General features: G+C 39.3%; 1 protein-coding gene across 5 annotated transcripts in view; it reads left to right on the forward strand.

Annotated features, from left to right (window-relative positions):
- The window catches only part of LOC148843841 (centromere protein O), a 72,996-nt gene that overhangs the window by 46,230 nt on the left and 5,735 nt on the right, over positions 1 to 21,031 (forward strand). For all 5 annotated transcript variants that reach the window (XM_088958605.1, XM_088958604.1, XM_088958603.1 and 2 more), the window contains 3 exons: positions 5,712 to 5,848; positions 5,977 to 6,033; positions 19,665 to 19,762. In XM_088958605.1, the coding sequence (XP_088814731.1) occupies positions 5,712 to 5,848; positions 5,977 to 6,033; positions 19,665 to 19,762 (292 nt within the window). The remainder of the gene's footprint in view (positions 1 to 5,711; positions 5,849 to 5,976; positions 6,034 to 19,664; positions 19,763 to 21,031) is intronic.

The raw sequence follows: 21,031 nt of genomic DNA on the forward strand, positions 1-21,031 counted from the left end.
TGGGATGCAAACAGGAGGGATTTGGCAACTTCAACCACATGCCGGTTCTTCCTTTTTGCCACTCCGTTTTGTTGTGGAGTGTAGGAACAAGAACTTTGATGAATAATCCCAAAAGTTTCAAGATAAGCGGAGAGGGTTTTCTCAAAATACTCCTTAACATTATCAGAACGGAATATTTTGATCCGAGTGTTAAACTGGGTGATGATGAGTTCATGAAATTTTTGCACAATAGCTGGTACTTCAACCCTGGATTTCATGAGATAAATCCAAGTGTAACGAGAGTAGTCATCAATAAAAAGGATAAAGTACCTGTAACCCCCCATAGTTGGCAAATGATATGGCCCCCACACATCAGAGTGAACAATGTGAAAAGGAGAAAGAGATCTTTTACTACTTAATAAGAATGTCTACAATGCTTTGCTAGTTCACACGACTCATGATGAAGACTCGATAAAGACACTCCCTTAAACATATCTGGCAACAAATGACTCAAAGCAGAAAAAGACAAATGACCAAACCGAAAGTGACATAAAAAGACTTTGTAAATAGACTCTGACAAGACTGACTCTAAGGCAACTCCATGAGGTGGTCCAAAAGCTCTATCCGGTGTGTCTAGCAAGTATATTCCGTTCGCCTCATGGCCACTCCCAATCATCTTCTGAGATTGCAGGTCCTGAAAAACACAATGAGTTTGAAAAAATGTTATGCTACAATTCATGGATTTAGTTAATTTGGTAACAGATAAAATGTTTGTATTAAGTTTAGGGACATGAAGGACAGAGGATAAATAAAGGGTGTCAAAGGTCTTTATATCCCCTTTACCAGAAATGGGAGCAAGAGACCCATCAGCAAGGGATATTTTCTCTTTACCAGAGAGAAGGTCGTATGAGCAGAAGAGATTAGACAGGCTGGTCATATGGTCTAATGCATCGGAATCAATAATCCAAGGGATTTTATGATTACCTGAAACTGAAGCATGATTTGCAGAAGCACGAATACTTGAGTGAGCAAATGTAGATGAAGATAATGTGTTGCTGGAAGAGTGAGATGAAGAAATAGTAGTTTCCAAGTGATTTAGCAGCCTCTCATACTTTTCAATATCCGCTTTCATTGCTGCCAACCGCTCAATGGTTGATTTTTCTTCACTCTCCTTATTTCCTCCTTCAGGTACTATAGCAACATTAGCTGTCTTAGGCTTTCCTACCTGCCTGCCCTTCTTAGAGCTGTTGTTATTCTTAAATCTATCAAGAAGATCAGGATGAAGCTTCCAACAAGTGTCCTTTGTATGCCTCAGTTTCTTGCAATATTCACATATCTGCTCCTTTTTCTCAATAGGGCCCTTTGGTATTATTCCAGCATGTGCAAAGTATTCTGTAGGTGGACTCTGTAACTGAACCTTCTGCCTACTCTCCTCATTGCTTATCATAGCGTATGCCTGGGAAAGAGTAACCTCATCTTTGGCCAGGATATTTTGCCTAATGATGTCAAACTCATGGTTGAGTCCAGTAAGAAATTCAAACACTCTATTTCTCTCCAACTTCCTATACATTTCAGCATCATTCTTACTCTCCATACAACTGTCTCCATAACGTCAATTTCTCGCCATAAGGATTTCAATATAGAATAGTAGATTGCTACACTCTTTTCCCCCTGTTTTAGGTTCTTCACTTCACTTTTCAACTTGTAGACTGGCTACATTCAACTTCTGTGAATAGGTCTCAGTAACATTGTCCTATATCTCCTTAGCCGAAGACATCCAGAGATAATGCTGACTTATATGAGGTTGCATAGAGTTGACCAACCATCCAATGACTGTATAGTTCTTTTGCATCCATTTCTCAAATTCAGGGTCTGTCTCTTCAGGTTTCACTCTACTACCTGTGAGATACCCGAGTTTTCCTCTACTACAGACATAAATTCTTATAGACCGTGCCCAGGCAAGATAATTTGTCCCATCTAGCTTGATTGTGGTCACACCAGTCAAAACGGAATCTACCGAGCCAAGGCCGGAAACCGGCACTTGCTTGAACTCACTTCCGTATGGCTCAATTAATCAAATGAAAATCAAAGAACAAAAAATTTGGTCTTTATAAACTTACTTGAAGTCAAACCAGAACCCAGATGCTTGAAAACTAGGGTTTTACTCCATCCAACTATTGGGGAGGAAGAGAGAAGATGCAGCCGCTCCTACCAGAGCTTCCCAATCTCTTCCAAACCTGAACTGCCCTCCTTTAGGAGTCAAAAGACACCTCCCAAGCACAGAGTGCCACACCCAAAGCTTTACCTTTACCTGTACCTTCGAAAATCTCTAGTCAGCTAGGGTTTTGGGTAGCAACAGAACAGCACCACTTCTTGGCAATATCCAGCTAGATTTAAACTCTCCAAACCCTCTACCAACTAGGCCGGAGATCCTCTGAGCTATAGAGAATCTATCTCTCCATATACTCCCTTAATCTAAGGGTCTATGGGAAAAGAGGAAGAGGAAAAAAAGGAAGAAAGAAACCTGCTCTGACACCAAGATGTAAACCAGTCCTCAAAAATAGGTATAAACTTGAAAAATTAGAGAGAAAAAAGGAAGAAGAAAAGTAAGAGCAGCCATACAAGAGAAGAAGATGGAGAAAAGAGGAGGAAGAAGAAGAAAGGTTCGAATAATCCTTCCCTTTCTTCTCTAATCCTTTTTACTAAAAATTAATGTTAAAATAATTACAAGTATGCCCTTAAGTGGGCGGCCAGCTAGGTAGTAACATAAAGAGATCAAACAAAAAGAAATAACAGGCCCGATAAGAGAGGCCCATTAGCTAGCAAGAAAAAGAAAATATTACAAGAGAAGATTCTAAGACCCATTCGGCCTAGTCTCTTTACACTTTGTTCTGGAGCAAAAAATCAACTAACTTTTATACTATGCATGATCAAAATGGTAATCTCATGCTTCCTAGTATCAAATAAAATGGTAATCTCATGCATCTGTGCTGGAAATAACAACTGAGAAACAGAATTGCCATCAGACTTGAATCGACAAACAGTTCACGTATTTTCTTCCCCATTTTTAATGACAAGAGTCATTCTCCATCAGACTTGAAGAACAGACGTGAATCAACAAGAAGACAGAAAAAGCTTGTATTTTAATGCTTTCTTTTCTTCTTTCCTTTGCCTTTTATCTCTCTTTCGTTCTTTCCCCAGTATATCAGCAAAAATAGTTCTTAGCTCTACTTTCTACTACTGCTACACAGAAAAAGATTCAAAACCCAGGTGAAGACAAGACCCATAAACAAAAATAGGAACAGAAACGAAAAACCAACATTAAAACAAAAAGATGAGTGGCACTGCTCCTCCCTCCCCTCTCACTCTCCTTTTCCCCATTGGATTTTCTTTTCTTCCTCCTCTCTTTCTATCTTTTTCAGCTTTATTTCTTCTCTTTCAGTATCAGTACTGCAGAATCGCCATGGATTTGCAGGGAAAGAAAGACCATCAACCATACGAAGAAGTGAGAGCTCGTGGTTAAAGGGGTAGGGGACAGACTCGAAGATATAAGGACGAGTGTGCATGGGAATCAGTGGTTTTGGTAAAAACCACTTCTCTCAAAATGGCAGTTTTACCTTGGTGGTTTTAGACAAACAGAATTCACCTTGACATGTCCCATTCCGTATATCCAAGTTACAGAAAAACAGAATTCCTTCAATTCAATTATGCCGACTTAGATACACACCAGAACCAAATTATAATAAAGAACAAAACAAGAGAAGAATACACACCAGAACCAAATTAATTCTAACAAAGGACGAAATAAGAGAAGAAATCAAGATGGAATAAAATAACATGTCAACGAAAGGTAATGGAGAGAGAGAGAGAGAGAGAGGGAGGGAGGGAGGGGACTGGGAAGAATGGAGGTGTGTGACGCTTCAGCAAGTGAATCTCCGCTGCTGGGAGGAGGGAGATATGGTCGAAGGGATGATGGATTATAAAGGTCGCCGGGTTGCCGGGTTATCAGATCCAAGAGCAGTGGTTGGAGAATCAGATCGTTGCTTACAACTTACCGATGGACTCATTAGAAGCCTCTTCCACGAATCATAGAGGTATGGGGTTCTCTCTGGCGGTGGATGTTCTTCTTGAACAGGAGGTTTGGGGAAGAAGCTAATGTTTGCCCTAAGCTTGTTAATAGGGGTATTTTCAACTAAACAAAATCACCCCACGATGGGAAAGTAAACTTACACACGTCTGAGGTGGGTAAGATTTTCCAGGTAAATGGCCTTTAACTTACCCGAGGGAATCTGTATTTTCCATGGGCCCCACATGTATTTGCAAAATAACATGGGAAAGTTGGTCAACTTTCCCATTGACCAACTTTCCCACCCCAACATAGCGGTAAATGAACGAGGCCTGAGTGTCAACTTTTCTTTCCTTTGCTTGTCTATCTTCAGACTACTTGTGAAGAGATGCAAAGTCATTTTCCTTTCCTCTTCCTACCAAGCTTCTTTCTCCTTTTCCTATTTTGTGTTTCATACTTCTTTTCAGCCTTTTTCTCCCAAGTCTTCTTGTTATCTCCCTGCTAGTGAGTCAGGACAGGCACTTCAGGTCTACACTAGATATTGACTGTTATTTTTGTCTTATATTGACCTAAAGTAGGTTTAACAGACGAATTATGATTTTCTTTGTTTCTTTTTTATTTCACTTTTTGGTTCTTTGAATGGGTTGAGTGGTCAATGTACATTATCAGATCATTGTACCTTTGACCCCGAGCCTCAGTGTCTTGATGTTTGGTCTTGGTTTCTACCTGTGACCCAAAGGATGGGATTCAGTCATAGATGTCAAGGCGACGCCTAGGTGACAAGGCGCCCTTTGAGGCTCGCCTCGCCTAATCGCCTAGCAGTTTTGTACTATGTATTGTAAAATACTTTTTTATTCTTTATTTTTTGACATAATTATAACATAGGCACTATTAAACTAAAATACTCATTTTGTGTGTTTATATACTAATTTGTTTTTATTATTTTCTTATTTGTCAGGATTTAATCAATACAAACATTGCTAAATGCTGTATTGAACCCTCAAAGACTTTAAAACCTGAACCAATAAGCAAGGAAGAACTCGAAATTTTGTCTAATCAATAAGTAAGGAAGAACTTTAAAACCTGAACCAATAACAAAAATAAGGGTCCAGACCCTATAGTTTTTGAATTTTCTTTTCCTTCTTTTTTTTTCTTCTTCTCATGAATATGTTTATTTTCTATACTTTAACATGAACTCTATACTTTTCTTATGAAAATTATGAATAATTTTTAAGGAAATATGGCTATGGTACCTAGGAAACTACCCTAGGATCTATATTTTCTATATAAAAAAGTTCATCGCCTAGGTGACGCCTAGGTGCCCGCTTAGGTGCCTAGGCGACAAGGCACCCCCTGATGCCCAGCCTCGCCTTGGTGCCTTGAAAACTATGGATTCAGTATGGTGAGTTTGTTTCACCTTCTAATATGTAGATACAGTAGTACCCCACCCCCTCCTTGAATGCTTACTATTTGTGATAAAAGTGGTACAGTTCCCCCTTTCATGTGAATACTCATGTATCTAACCTGTGGAAAATTTTAAAATTCAATTTGATTAATCCAATGGTTTGAAGTAGTCTAATCTCTCTATTAGCGGTGACCAATTTGTATAACTGTTTTAATTGACCTCTATGTGCCCTTTTTTTGTGTTTATTTTAAATTTTCACAGGAGAGCCTTGTGATTTATACCACTGTGTGCTTGAGAGCAAATCATTTCTTGAAAAAATGACTGTCATTGAACACACAGTTCCTTTTTTTTTGCCAATACGTGAAGCAGAAAATGATTTTCTCTCTTCCAATGCAATGGTAATGTTGTTTGGCATCATTGTTGTATTTACTGATTTCAGTATACCTGTTTCCGTTTAAGCTTTTCATTATTAATTCATTTGGATATACTTAAGGTTATTAAACTAATGTTCAAGTGTTGCTTTCAGAAATTCATCGATTACATTGGAGAACTTTTGCAGGCCTATGTGGATAGACGGGAACAGGTACTTTATTAATGTTTATAACATAGTAAAATGAAACTGTATTTTATTTATCAAAAAATGAAACTAGTATTTTGTCTCGTGACTACTACGCATCGGTTCTATGCTACCCATTGCACAACCTTTATCAACACAAATGTTTTTAAAATTGCATCTCCTATGGAGCATGCAATCAAGGTTCTAGAAGGGGTTGTAGCAACAGCCGTGCTCGCATGTGAACATTGGAAAAGAGTGAACTCAAGTATCAGCAACCACATGGACATGTGGTGAAGCCCTAACTTGCCCATGTGGTTTAGATCTAACAAAATGACCACTTTCTGGAGTGGGAAAGTTCCTTCCCCTATCCTGTGGGAGTTTCTATAAATAGGGGGGTCTCCGAGGATCCCCACATGCATTCTGATAGAAGCGCTGTGTATCTGCTGAACTTAGAACTCATCCTCTTCTGTGCTATCAACCACACAGAAACCTCCCCACTCCGCCAATATCGTCTTTCAGGTAGACCTCTGTAGTGCCTTCCCTTCCTACTCACAGATGGAAGATTTTGGAGGCTTCGAGTATAGTGTAAATATATCGGAAACAAAACTCGACTATATGGAAGGTACTCTTCTGTTGGTACCTCAGCTGTAAATTTGTTCTTTATTTAAATTTTATTGAGGCCATGCTTGGGAAATACTTTTTCTGTTGCTAAGAGTGAGAGAGGACATTCATAAGAGAAAACTCAATTCTTTATTGCTCAAATCAGAAAACAGCACAATAAGAGTAAGGTGAATGGCAGTTTATTAGGCATATTGGTATTCTTATATAGATCAATAAGAAACAAGCAACTTACTGGTTATATTTAGGTTAAGTTTGGGAGTGCTTATTCAAATAAGCACTTATTTTGGGCCAGGACCACACCAATAAGCACTTATTTGCGTTTGAGATTTAAGTGGTTATTCCTTTCTGGCTTGTCTCGACTCACCACACCATTTTTAAAACACCTATACTACCCCTGTTTGAAATAAGTGTTTTTTCATCAAATACTCATGAGTTCTTATTAGAATAAGCTCTTATTTTTAAGCACTTATTTTTCAAATAAGCACTCAAACTCAACCTTACTCTCTACCTCTTGTATTCAAATTGAAATATTCAAACTATGACACCTTTATAAATATCTACTAATTCCACTAAAACTAACTTAATGTCATGAACCATAAATTACTATAAATGATGGTACAGAAAATTACTATAAATAGTAAGTGTCAAAGTTGATATTATTAGTAATTTCCTTATTTACTAAGGATAATACATTTCTAGAATATTGAAACATAACTAGAAATAAACTTTAGACTAAAATCTAAATCACCTAGAAATTATGAAACTGCCTTTCGTTCATTAATATGAAAACTCTTGATTGCTTCTTTCCTGATTTCTTTTGCATTATTGTTTACTTCTATACGTTCAGTTATCAAGCTGCACTAATCAAGGTCTAAAGTTTTGCAACATATTGAGCTGTATTGTTCCAACAAGGACCTGACACACACAACATGTAGAAACTAGAAATCAACTGCTGTATCCCTTTTCGTATGTATTGAGATGATTCTACCCCATATCAGACAGGCTGATAAGCCTATTGGTCGATACTTGCTTCTCTCTCTTTCTCTTATTAATCTTTTGTTAGTTACACCTAATTTGAATTCTCTCATTAATTAATCATATATTTAAAGCATATTTTCAAATTTGAATTTGAAGTTTGGTAGTTTCTCAGTGTTTCAGTTTGGCAAGAGTGCAAATACGAATATATTCAGTGCAAAATCTTGTATATGGTATTTCTAGACTTCGTATTTGAACTGTACATATTTGTATTTGCACCCTTTCCACACTAAGCCTTAAATGCTCCTACATTTTTCTCTCTCATAATCTTTTCTTAATTACAAACTAGACAAACCATTCATTTTATGTGCTTATAATTATTGCAAATAGGAAAATTAATGTAATCACCATAAGTCCATTACTAGGCCATACTCCATTTTCTTGCTATAATTATATGAATTTTGATTTTTAAGTAAATTTATATTGATTTTTGGAAAGGTAAGGTATATACATGCACATTTTAGTTCTTTTATCATTTTTCTATCTTTGATAATTGTGTATCGATATCTCATACTTTATATAGACCAATGAAATATGTTTTTTTTTTTTTTACATTTAATTATATTATTTGAAGCCATATAAAACTTGTATTTATTTGTTATTATTACTACTTAAAGATTTATTTGAGTTTCTAATCATATCCCAAGTGTATCTCGACACATTTTTTAAAATTGCCTAGTACACCTTGCCTTTCTGATACTTGATTAGTGATGCTTATTTCCCATTGGCACTAAGTTATTGGCGATCTTTATTTCCACTTGATTTTGACGATACAACCTCATAAGAGCATCTAGATCAACACTAAGTTCTTCTAAGAGAAGTATCAACTACAAAAATTCAGAAACATTGTTTCATATACACAGACATATATATTCATATTTATGTATATACTAGTAAACATGTACGTGCATTTGCACTTGACAATATCTCCAAGATAAAACTATTTACAATTCATGGGCAGATTTTGAACAGTTATAAATGGGCAGTTTCTTAACTGTTATAAGTGGGTAGTTTTTGGAGTGAGAGTAAAGGATATATATGCCCTTTTTATGCCTGTTGTATGCTGCTTAGATAAAGGGGTAGAAAATGTCCAATGGAAATTCCAGAAAAAAGAGGCATTCACTTTTTTATAGGTAGTATAGATATGATAATACAATTCATATATTTAAGAATATATGCTTATGAAATTTTATATATGTTAGAGTATAATTTAATTCTTTTATAGCCAATTCTTATATTTTTGTTACATATTTATTTTTAATAAGAATCCAATATGTTTGGAATTTTATTTTGTATTTTATTTCATGTTTATAACCTTCTATAGAAATTTTGTACTTAATTTATTCATAATTTTATATTTATTATTTTAATTTGCAATTTCTATACATTTAGGATGCAATTAATTTATTTCATAGACAAATTATATGGTTACTTTTTTATCACATATATAACATGAATCTTGCATTTTTTAATTTTATATATTTTATTTTACAGTTGTAACAGTTATGTATCAGCTTTCATATATGGAGTGTTAAAATTAGGTTTTTGCTAAATTTGTAGTTGTACTTGTATCATGATATATATTATTTATTTATTTTAGAATTGAAGAAAATCAATAGTATCATTCTTTTTGTTTGTGGATTGTATGGTCCACTGCCATGTGTCATAGGTGAATACATGAATGGAGATGATATTCTCACATGTGGTACATTAAGACCTGGAATGGCACGTTAATATTATTTTATTTAGTAAGAGAAGCAAATAGATAATTTAAATTGTCTCATTTTTTAATTGTAACTAATGAAATACAGTTTTATTGAACTATAGAGCGCTATATATATATATATATAATATTTTGTATTTTTATTTCTTTTCAGAATTTTAATGCTGCCTAGAAATTCCTCGCCATGATGTGGTGAATAGTTATTGCTTGTGTATGTATGGTGTGGTTGGGTTTGGGTGGGACTCAAGGGAGGTGAGGTCATCTCATGGGGTTTGTGTTTGGATGAGGAATATGAGTTTTCATTCAGCATTCTTGACCATGTGTAAGGTTCAAAGTATTGATACACCTTGATACACTGGAGGGGGTGTATCGGTACGTCATACCTAATGTAACATTTTTTTAACTGTTTATAATTTTCCTTAACCTTAAAAGAACTGTTTTAGGAGGAGGCCGTTATGATACAACAAACCCAATACAGGGTGGTTGGGTAGGGTTTGGGAGTTATGTGATATTTGTCCAAAGGTTGTATAAGTTGATTTAGAAGGTCATTTCAATTGCTTAAAGTTTTGAAGTTAACCAAGGAGTTGATGTTCAGTTTCCTATTTTTAGAAGAGAATACCACTATTAGATGGGAAGGTGGCGTACATAAGGTTGTCTAAGTTACAAGCTGTTGGTGGAAGGAGTGTAGAATTGATCCATTTTCAATAAAACCCTGTCACAAAATACTGACAAGAAAGCAGGTGGAAAGTGTGGGAAGGGTTAAAATCCATCTTATGGATGGCCGGACCATGCTAGGTGGCTGGGCGAAATTTCAAAAAAATTTCTAACCCTTATGGGAATCAATTTTTCGGTGTTTTGAACAATTGCATTTTTCCGAATCGATCTTGTACTGAACCAGACTAGATTTGAAACCAAATCAAGAAGGGAGATTGTACCCGATATGGATACCACAGGTGCAGATCCCAAGGTGGAAGTTCACACCCAAATTAGTCCTAAAACTAGCCTCCACTGAAGATGGCATAGTGTATGGGTGAAGCCAGTTCAGCAACATTGTTTTTAGCAAAACCGCTATCCAACTTGCTTGGATCAAATGTGGTGAGTGAGCCCGATGTTCGTCAATGTTTTTTATTTCTTTGCAAAAGCTAGACAAAAAATTGATAAAAAACCAGTTCATGAAAGCCTAGGTCAAATTAGGGTTTCTTGGGAGACAAAAGAGAAGAAGAGAGAACAAGAGAGAGAGGTGTTTGTCTTTTTTGCCTTCTCCTTTTGTCTCTCATTGGAGCACTCCTAATCTAATTAGGAGATTATCCAAATCTAAATTGGATCTTGATTCTTTTAATAGATAAGCCTTATCCTCTTAAGAGGATAGGTGCTCCATACCCAAAACCAAGCCCAAATCCGACCCAAAGCACGTTGCTTAATTAATTTTATTAATTATGGGCCTTTGGCCCATTTTCTTCAAAGGCCCATGACTTATGTGTTGCATGACCACTTTAGGCCTGATATTGTATGGTGTGGGACCCCACAATGATCTCACATAAGTCCACATGGGTTTGACCCTACCCCTGAAAAAGACTAGGCCGAATTCATTGTTTTTGGCAGTGAACCCCTGACCCAATCAGCACTGGTTCAATTTGGGCCCAATATTTACACCTAAATGATCATTGCATTCAGCCACCTTATGAAGACCCAAGGGTAATGGACTTATGTAAGACAAAGCCCATTAGGTAATCAGCCCATAATGGTTTCTTACACTTAACCTCTCTTCCCATAATGATCAAAACACTGCTTGACTGTGAAGGACCTCTCCTCGGGCTGCAAGGTGCAGTGTCACACTCTCTGCTCGTGAGTCCTTGGATTAAAACCTTTTGCAAACATTTTTCATAAAAATAGTAGTTTATAACATATGAATACATTTTGCAAAATCAAATTTCAAACATAGGTGAAATTCATAGCCAGTAGTTTAGGTTTCCAGCCGAGAGAGTGTAAACCTTGATATTCACTTTGTTCGACAAAGGGGCCGATCCTATCACTATGATCACCCACTCAGGTGAATTCTTGAATTGCCCCAACATACCCAGGTATTTTGACCTTTGATGAATCTCACTGGTTGGTATATCAAAGACAGCCCAGTCCAATACCTAGTGTAGTACCATAATCAAGTCTAGGGTTATGTGTAACTTTCCAGGTTTGCCCATCTATCTCCAAGGTCCGGGGCATAATTGGAAATTGGTCCGGATTCAGTGCTTTTAATAAACTACCACTGGTTGTGCTTAGGGTTTAACCCTAGCAGCCGAGACAAGTTGCTTCAACTCCTTGGCAGCACACTAGTGTTAGCCTTGGTAGGATAAACTCCCCAAGTCCATCCAATGTCTGAGAATATTCTAAGCTAACACGAGTCTTTTGAGTGTCCAGTTTAAGGGGTAATACACAAAAACAAACCAATATTAACATGGAACAACAATGTACTTTTATTTATTTACAAATAACTGCTTATGTACATCAATCTGATTGGAGCTAAGGGCATACACTGTCTAATAGAAAGGACCCAAATGGAAGGTGTTTTGAGGAACCCGGTTCCTCCTAAGGATGAGGCATTTACTTGGCTGGTTGTGCTGGACATATTTTTACCCACGACCACTCAAAAACATAGAGGGATTCATTTGGTTGGTAGATGTTTCTTATATGAAGTGTAGAGGAAGATGTACTTCATCTATTTGTTGGCACAAGGGCTACAATAACGTGGAGCATTATTTTTGTGGGGGAGGGAGGGTGGTGGGGGATGCAAGGCTGTTTGAAAATAAAAATCAAGAAGTGGGAACTCTAGTTGATCTAATGAAAGTAAGAATTGCACATTAGGTGCTGATATGCGAAGATTTCCAAGATGTGAAGATGGATGATTTGTTAAGAGGATGGCACATTATTTCTAGTGTGGCAATTGAAGACCACAAAGGGTGGTTAATTGGCAACCACTGAGATAGGGAAATTGAAATCCAACTTTGGTGGGTGCTGCTTGGGCAATCTGGGTGGATATAGTGTGGGATGAAAAAGGCATTAGTTTGTCAGGGGTGCCAGTTAGTTTGTTAGGCATTATTCGATGGCTGTAATCCATGGCCTCAAGCTGATTCCACAACACAACATAGTTGCCAAGACGACTAGGCAATTTTTCATGGTCGCCATGCCCAAACAACACAAGTTTTGCATATCAGGTGCCTTCCAAAGACTCAAGCGGGCGCCTAGGCAGGTGCCTACATTCATCTAAAAAATTATTAATTTTTAAACTTTTTGATATTTTGATTGGATGTTTTATTCTTTTAAAACAAATCTGGTTACATGATATCATTTTAGTATTAAGACCAACTATATAGCCTTTTTTTCTTAATGTCAAGGGTTTTTTTTTTGGTTCGATTGGAGAGAGAGGAGAACCAGAGACTTCAAGCCTATAAAGACTGCTGGAACAGATCAACAGAAAGCAATTAATCAGTTTTACAAGAGGAGGCCACGTCAGCACAAATAATCATCCACTTGCAACAGCTGTAACAGAAAGAAATCAAGATTGTAAAACAGTATAAATAGAAAAGCACAAGGGAAATAAGACATTGATTCTTTCAGCACTAATCTCTCTCTCTCTCTCTCCATCCAAGAATTTAGGAGGTTGGCCCCTCGAAGAGCTCTGAGTTAGGCAGGTTCCTAACAAGTTGGTTTCAGAGCCAACATGACGAACACAAGAAACATGTCAGTAGGCACCCGAGTGGATCAGATGGAGGTAGAGATCCATCGAATGTCTTCAGATCTTAAAGAAATGAAGGAAGGTTTCACTGCACTCCTCATTTGACTGGAGCAGGGGGCAACGAACAACGATAGAGGAAGCCAAGAAGAGCGCAACAATGAAAACAACCGCAGAACAGGGGCGGCAACAAGAGTAGCCAATATCGATTTCCCCATCTTCTCAGGCGGCGACCCAACTCCCTGGATTCTTAGAGCCAAACGGTATTTCGATTACCATGAGACACTTGGGCAAGACAGGGTAGCTCTGGCTTCTATGCATCTTGAAGGGGAAGCTATCCTCTGGTTTCATTGGTATCGACGGGGGCACCCTCGTCAAACTTGGGCAAACTTCACGGACGCCATGACTATCCGTTTTGGATCGTCTAGGTTTGAAGATTATGATGAAAGTTTGGCAAAGCTACGGCAGGTGGGATTAGTAAAAGATTACTAGATGGAGTTCGAAAGGCTGGCCGTGAGAGTCCAAGGGTGGACGGAGAAGGCATTGTTGGGAAGCTTCGTTGGCGGTCTAAAAGAAGAACTGTGACTGGAAGTAAAGGCAATGCAGCCCACTTCGGTCATCAATGCGGAAACGCTAGCAAGATTGTATGAGGATAAGTTCGCTCGAGCAAGAAAGGTGCAATGGCCATGGGGTCTAGGAACCAGGACGACAACACCAGACAAGGAGGAAGGAATATTGGGCCCAAGCCCACTGGTTCCTTTCAAACGGATGACCTGGGCAGAGATGCAAGCCCGTAGAGGCAAAGGTCTCTATTACAACTGTGAAAAGAAATTCGGGTCGGGCCATCGCTGCAAGAAACGACAAGCATTTCTCCTCCAAGCAGATGCCGAAGAGGAAGACGACCTCACCGGTTGTGGAGAATCTAACCCAGGGTGGGAAATACAATCCAATGGCACACCTGAAATATCTCTACAAGCCCTTACGGGACTTGCCTCTCCTCAAACAATGAGAGTTGCAGGGCTAATCCAAGGACACCAAGTGTCAATCCTCATAGACAGTGGCAACTCCCTTAACTTCATAACTCAAGTCTTGGTGAATAAAATGGGACTCCCGATTCAACCAACGACTTTTACGGTTTATGTGGTCAACGGTAATAGCCTATCCTGCGATAGCATTTGCATGGGCCTACCACTAAAGGTTCAGGGTCACCAGTTTGCGGTGGACCTATATCCTCTTCATCTTAGTGGAGCGGACGTGGTGCTAGGCATTCAATGGTTAAGATAGCTAGGACCCGTGATCTGTGACTGGGTCCTTCTCACCATGGACTTCACATCAGGGAACTCTACAGTCCATCTACAAGGGCAAAAATGCAAGGGTCCAAGGCCTATCAGTCTTGCAACATTAACAAAGCAAATAGGAGATCCGGATCAGCCCATATTCATGCACTTGGACTCAAATTGGACCAGCCCATCTTCAGCTAACAGCAGCCCAGATGGGCCTAGAGACTTCCAAAGCCGCCTACAACAACTCCTTCAGCACTATGGCAGCGTGTTCAAAGAACCCCAAGAACTTCCACCGCACCGGGAGCATGACCACCGCATCCCCCTCGTGCCGGGATCTGCCCCAACCAATGTAAGACTCTACCGATACACTTACTTAAAAAATCTGAAATCGAGAAGCAAGTTCAAGATAAAGCAAGGGATAATACAGCCTAGTCATAGTCCATTCTCTTCATCGGTATTATTAGTCAAAAAAAAGGATGGGGCGTGGCGATTTTGTATTGATTACAGAGCCCTTAACAGCATCACCATTAAAGACCGATTTCCAATACCAATCATTGATGAGCTGCTTGATGAACTCAGTCAAGCCACCATATTCTCAAAACTAGATTTACGAGCTGGATATCATCAAATAAGGGTACATAGGGAGGATGTTCACAAAATGGCTTTCAGGACACATGATGGCCACTATGAGTTCCTGGTCATGCCATTTGGGCTGACCAATGCTCCAGCCACATTTCAAGCATTAATGAATGACATATTCCGGCCATATTTACGTAAGTTCATCCTTGTTTTCTTTGATGACATATTGGTCTATAGCCCCAATTGGGAGGAACATTTGAATCATCTACAGGTCACCCTTGCAACACTTGAGGCCCACCAGTTGTTCGCTAAAGAGTCCAAGTGCTCCTTTGGACAAAACCAAGTTCACTACTTGGGACATGTTGTAGAGAAGGGGATTGTAGCGGCTGACCCAGATAAAATCTCGAGTATAATGGGCTGGCCGCAACCCAAAAGTGTGAGAGTTGAGGGCCTTCTTGGGCCTGACGGGGTACTACCGCCGCTTCATCAAAAACTACGGCCTAATAGCTACCCCGTTGACCCAATTGCTGAAACAAGACACTTTTCACTGGTCAACCCAGGCCCAACAAGCTTTTGAGCAATTGAGAGAGGCATTTGCGAGCCCTCCAACATTAGCCTTGCCTGATTTCACAAAAGACTTCATCATTGAGTGTGATGCCTCCGGTCAAGGTGTTGGGGCTGTTCTCATGCAAGAGGGGCGACTACTAGCCTTTTTCAGCAAGGCCTTAACATCACAAAAGTGGGCCAAATTAGTTTATGAACGAGAATTAATAGCAATGGTCTTAGCAGTCCAACGTTGGCGATCCTACTTGCTCGGTAGACGGTTCATAATTCGGACCGACCATCAAAGTTTGAAGTTCTTATTGGATCAATCAGTTCTATCCCCGGAACAACAATGATGGATATCCAAGCTACTGGGGTACGACTACATAGTTGAGTACAAAGCAGGGGCTGCTAACCGGGTGGCTGACGCCCTCTCACGACACCCACAATCATTTCAGTTACTAGTATCTTCCCCAACTTCTCCACTCCTGGATGTACTGCGAAAAGAAGCCCAATCCCATAGGGAGTTATAGTAGTTGAAGGCCCAAGTATTGGAAAATCCTTCACTGCACCCTGGGTACACCATTAAGAATGATCTACTCTTCTTCAAAGGACGTCTGGAAATTCCGGCAGATTCTGCTCATCTCAGGAAGCTCCTGGAATTATTCCATGCCTCACCCACAGGTGGCCACTCCGGCATCCTACGAACACAAAAGCGCATCGCCACACAATTCCATTGGAAAAGCATGCGTATATCTATCCAGAATTTCATAGCTGGGTGTGCAGTATGCCAACAAAACAAGTCGGCCACTACAACACCAGCAGGCCTCTTGCAACCACTCCCAATACCAACCCAAGTCTGGGATGATATACCAATGGATTTCATCACGGGATTGCCTGTTTCTGCCGGAAAAACTGTTATCTTTGTGGTAGTGGATATACTGACGAAATACAGTCATTTCCTACCTCTATCACACCCATTTACAGCAGTCACAGTTGCTGAATTGTTCCTCTGGGAAATTGTGCACCTACACGGGCTCCCCAGCTCAATTGTAGCAGACAGGGACCCTATTTTTATGAGCCGTTTCTAGGCTGAGCTTTTCCGCCTGCATGGAGTTAAACTGTTCAAGTCAACTAGCTACCACCCCCAATATGATGGACAGACAGAGGCTGTTAACAAGACTCTCGAAACATATCTGAGATGCTTTGCGGGAGATCGACCAAGACAATGGGTGAAGTGGATCCACTGGGCCAAATGGTGGTACACCACCACCTCCTTCCATAGTGCCGCTGGAATGACACCCTTCAGAGCTTTATATGGTCGGGACCCTCCCCCTCTACTTCGTTATGAAAAAAGAAGCACCACAGTAGCGGCTGTAGAAGAACAGCTAACACAACGAGATGAGGTGTTAAGGGAACTGAGACATCATCTCTTACAGGCATAGCAATGGATGAAGCACACCTATGATAAACATCACAAGAATGTCCAATATGAAGTAGGTGATTGGGTGTTTCTCAAATTACAACCCTTCAGACAGATTTCAGTTGCAAGCCGACAGTGGAACAAACTCAGCCCATGCTATTTTGAACCATTTAAAATCCTGGAGAGAATAGGATCAGTGGCCTACAAGCTGAACCTTCTGGCAACATCAAAACTGCACCCTGTATTCCATATCTCCCTACTGAAGAAAGGGCCGAAGTCAGGAGTCATTACAAGTGCGACCCTTCCCACCTTTTGAGAAGGACAAATGCAGACTGAGCCAGCCCGCATCATTGATTTCAGATGGGTGCGCCGGGGTGGCAGAGTCATACCAGAAGCATTAGTTGTTTGGTCTAACCTTCCAGAAGAGGATGCAATCTGGGAATCCTACTTAGATCTACAATCAATTTTTCCTACATTAGACCTTGAGGGCAAGGTCGCTCTAAAGGAAGCGGGGATTGTAAAGACTGCTGGAACAGACCAACAGAAAGCAGTTAATCAGTTTCACAAGAGGAGGCCACGTCAGCACAACTAATCATCCACTTGCAACAGTTGTAACAGAAAGAAATCAAGATTGTAAAACAATACAATCTCTCTCTAGCAGAAAAGCACAAGAGAAATAAGACATTGATTCTTTCAGTATTAATCTCTCTCTCTCTCTCTCCTTCCAAGAATTCAGGAGGTTGGCCCCTCGAAGAGCCCTGAGTTAGGCAGGTTCCTAACAAAGCCCCAGCCCAACTCCATCGCACCTCAGCTCCAGCAGGTAAGTTCTTCTAGTCTTCTTCTTCTTCTTCTTTTTCTCCAGATTTCAGACATTTTTTCCTTTTTTTTTCAAAAAAACAGGGGCTCCATGAGTCCTCCCTTTCTGCACTCATCATCATCTTCTTCTTCTTCCCAGATTTCAGTCGAATCAGTCCTGAGTTCTCTCTTCTCAGCTCAGACATTTTTTCATTTTTTTTTTGAAAAAACAGGGGCTTGCTCCCCTCTCGGTTGGCATTCGCCAGCCACTAGAGAAAGTAAGAGAACCTACAGTGAATGAATTTAAAGAACCGAAGAGAGCGCTGGCACTCATGGAGTTGCTTGTTGTGCATCCGTTTTTCATCATGCTGTTAGCGCAACGGCTTGAGCGCGTCAGCGTGAAAGCATGCAAAAGCCGGAGTGCGCTCCTTCCTTTCCACTCTTCTTCTTCTTCTTCTTCTTCTTCTTCTTCCGCCCCACGAGTCCATGACCGTTCTCAGTCATCAGTAGTCACTCTCAGTCGTCCACCCCATGAGTCCATTTTTTTGCTTTTTTTTTTGTTTTTGAAAAAACAGGGTCTCCACCTATACTCCTATTCTCCCTTCACTGATTCAGTCATTGTTCTCACTTCTCACTTCAGTTTTTAACAGCCGAACCTATCATTGTTATATATGACTATGATTATATGGCTGAATTCTATAGATTTTATATTTATAGATTCCATTGCCTAGGGGCCTGGGCGCCCCATGGTCGCCTACCCCCACCTAGTCGCCTTGACAACTATGCAGCACAGATGGAGAAATATAACAATAGAAAGGGACTGTCAAGTTCAACTGAGGCATCCTGAACTGCTCATTCAGGTTGATCCCTAGATCGGTTAATACCCTAGCTGATAGCTTAGCTAGAGCATGAGTATTCAAGCAAAAATCAGACACCCACAACGTTGTACCTGTTTTCTTTCAGAGATGCACATAGAAAACATCAATTCTAGGCTTGAGCATAAATATTCAAGCAAAAAGAGTGGTTTGTTTATACAGGCTAAGAAATTTGTCCGGGATTAAAACTCTATATGATCAACTCGGAAAAAAGAAAACTGTCAATTGCACCAACCACAAAACCTCAAAATGAAATTTCTGTGAACTTTCCTCAAGAAAATCTTGAAAAGTTCAAAAAAAAAAAAGTCAAATCACTTTTGTATCTTCATTAGAAATCTCTATAAAGAACCTTTCATCAAGCTGTGAGGTTCATATTCATTTTATATATATTGGCCTAGTAGCATACCAACTTTTTAGGCCTAGCATGCAATGCCAGCAGGCTTCCTTGATGGGTAGGATCAAGTAACTAATTGAGCAAGGCAAAGGCGACTTGGGTCAGTCTCTTTCACTTGTACAATAGAATAATACAATGACTAGAAAACCATTGGTAATAAACTGAAAATTACCAAAAATCCTCATTAGTTTATCCTCTTCAACAATAGAGAGATCTTACTTTTCTACTCTGTTACTCTTTGATTCTTCTTCCCCAGTTATTTTGCAGGGCAAAAGAAATCACTAGGTTTTCCATGATTGTGCGTTTATATTCATATCTAGACCATTGCTCAAGGTTTAACTGAAGATTGCTGACATTAAGTTTTCCAATGACATCGAAATTGAAGCTTTCCAATGCTTCCTCGTAAAGGAATTAAGAACATCAGCTCACAGAATGTAAACTGAATTTAAAATTATTTTTCTGGAACTGATAATATTGTTACCTTGGAAGATCTTCTGAAAGATAGATTTGTACAGATATTTGTTTAGGATTTAGGTTTACACACTGTAAAATCATTTTTCTGGAACTGGTAAAATTAATTTCTATTTCTCTTGCATATTTTCTTCCATTTGGTTTACACACTGTAATTCATATTTCATCCCTGTTCTTTTTGTGCTTTAGGTTCGTCTTATTAAGGAATTGTATGGGAATCAGATTGGAGAGCTTTACCATAGCCTTCCATACCATGTAATTGAATTTGTACTGGATGATTTTGATTGGTAGGTGCATGTTTATTCTGATCTCATATGGATACTATGATTTTTTGTTTGTCTTTCTGCTTCATAACCTCTATGATAAATGAGGCTACATGGAGAGTATCACACTATGACAGTTAGGTCATTCTAGATGTCAGATGATATAGAATCTTCTCTAATATTGAATGGATGAAAGATTTGAATGTGCAAAGGATGAATATGTTAGAAGTTCAGGGTGGCTTTAAGAATTTCAAATTTGTCCAAGGACAGTGGTAAAATTCGAAATAATCACAATAGGTTTGGTATAAGAAAATTTCAATGGAACTTCTGTTGACAGGATACATGTATTTCCCTAGACATTTGGACTTGTGTCTTCTATTCTTATGTTTCTCTGGACAGGCTGGACTATTTGAAATAATCAAAATAGGTCCATGTCACTACCAAAGCACAACCTGCATCTCTCATAGGTGATTCTTATGTAGTCCTTGGACCAGCTGATTGCATAATGAATTAATAGAGCTGGCCGATCACTGATTTTCGGCCTGGGTTTTCGATATATTGGTGTCTTGGTGCTTCCCTAGGAGTAGTTTTGGAGAATTGTCCAAAATCTGACCTATATAAATCCAAAAATAAAGTAGACAAAGAAAGGAAGATGAAGAGAGAAGAAGCAGAGAAAGGAAGAAAGGGAAGAAAGAAGAGAGACTGTCGATCCTATCTCCAGTCCCCCATAATGATCTTTTGTAATAAAATATCATTATGGGGGACTGGAGAGAGGTTCGATGGTCTCTCTACTTTCTTCCCTTTCTTCCTTTCTCTGCTGCTTCTAATTTTGCAGGATTATGAAGGGAGAAAAATGATGGCTCATAAGCCATAAAAAACATAGCCAACTTGTCATAAAATTTGTTAAGAGAGAACGGAGAGTCGAACTGAAGATTGAAGCCAAGAATTTTTTGCTCGAAGAAGGTAAAATTAAAGCACAATCCTCTCTAAAACTCAGAGAACCAGGGAAAGCAATTGTCTTCTTGATGGCAGAAGCCACACATTGGCAGAAATGCTTCTTTGATGGGGTTCTCTTTTCAGTCAAGAAAGAAGGATGGAAGTGAACTTTGGAGAGGCCAAGAAGAAGTTATCAAATGGAATTAGGTGCAACCAGAACAGATGGTTCATTGTTGTGGTGGAATTCTCCGGGCAAAACAAAAACAGATGGTGTGTATCCCTGAAGGAAAACAAGGTATGGGGTGGAAGAGTTTCACAGTCTTTGGGCTCTCCATGTGAAGAAAGAATCGGAAGCTA

The sequence above is a fragment of the Nelumbo lutea genome, chromosome 8 (genome assembly GCF_056320005.1).
Source record: "Nelumbo lutea isolate HS-2025 chromosome 8, American lotus-T2T, whole genome shotgun sequence".
In the NCBI taxonomy this organism is placed as follows: Eukaryota; Viridiplantae; Streptophyta; class Magnoliopsida; order Proteales; family Nelumbonaceae; genus Nelumbo; species Nelumbo lutea.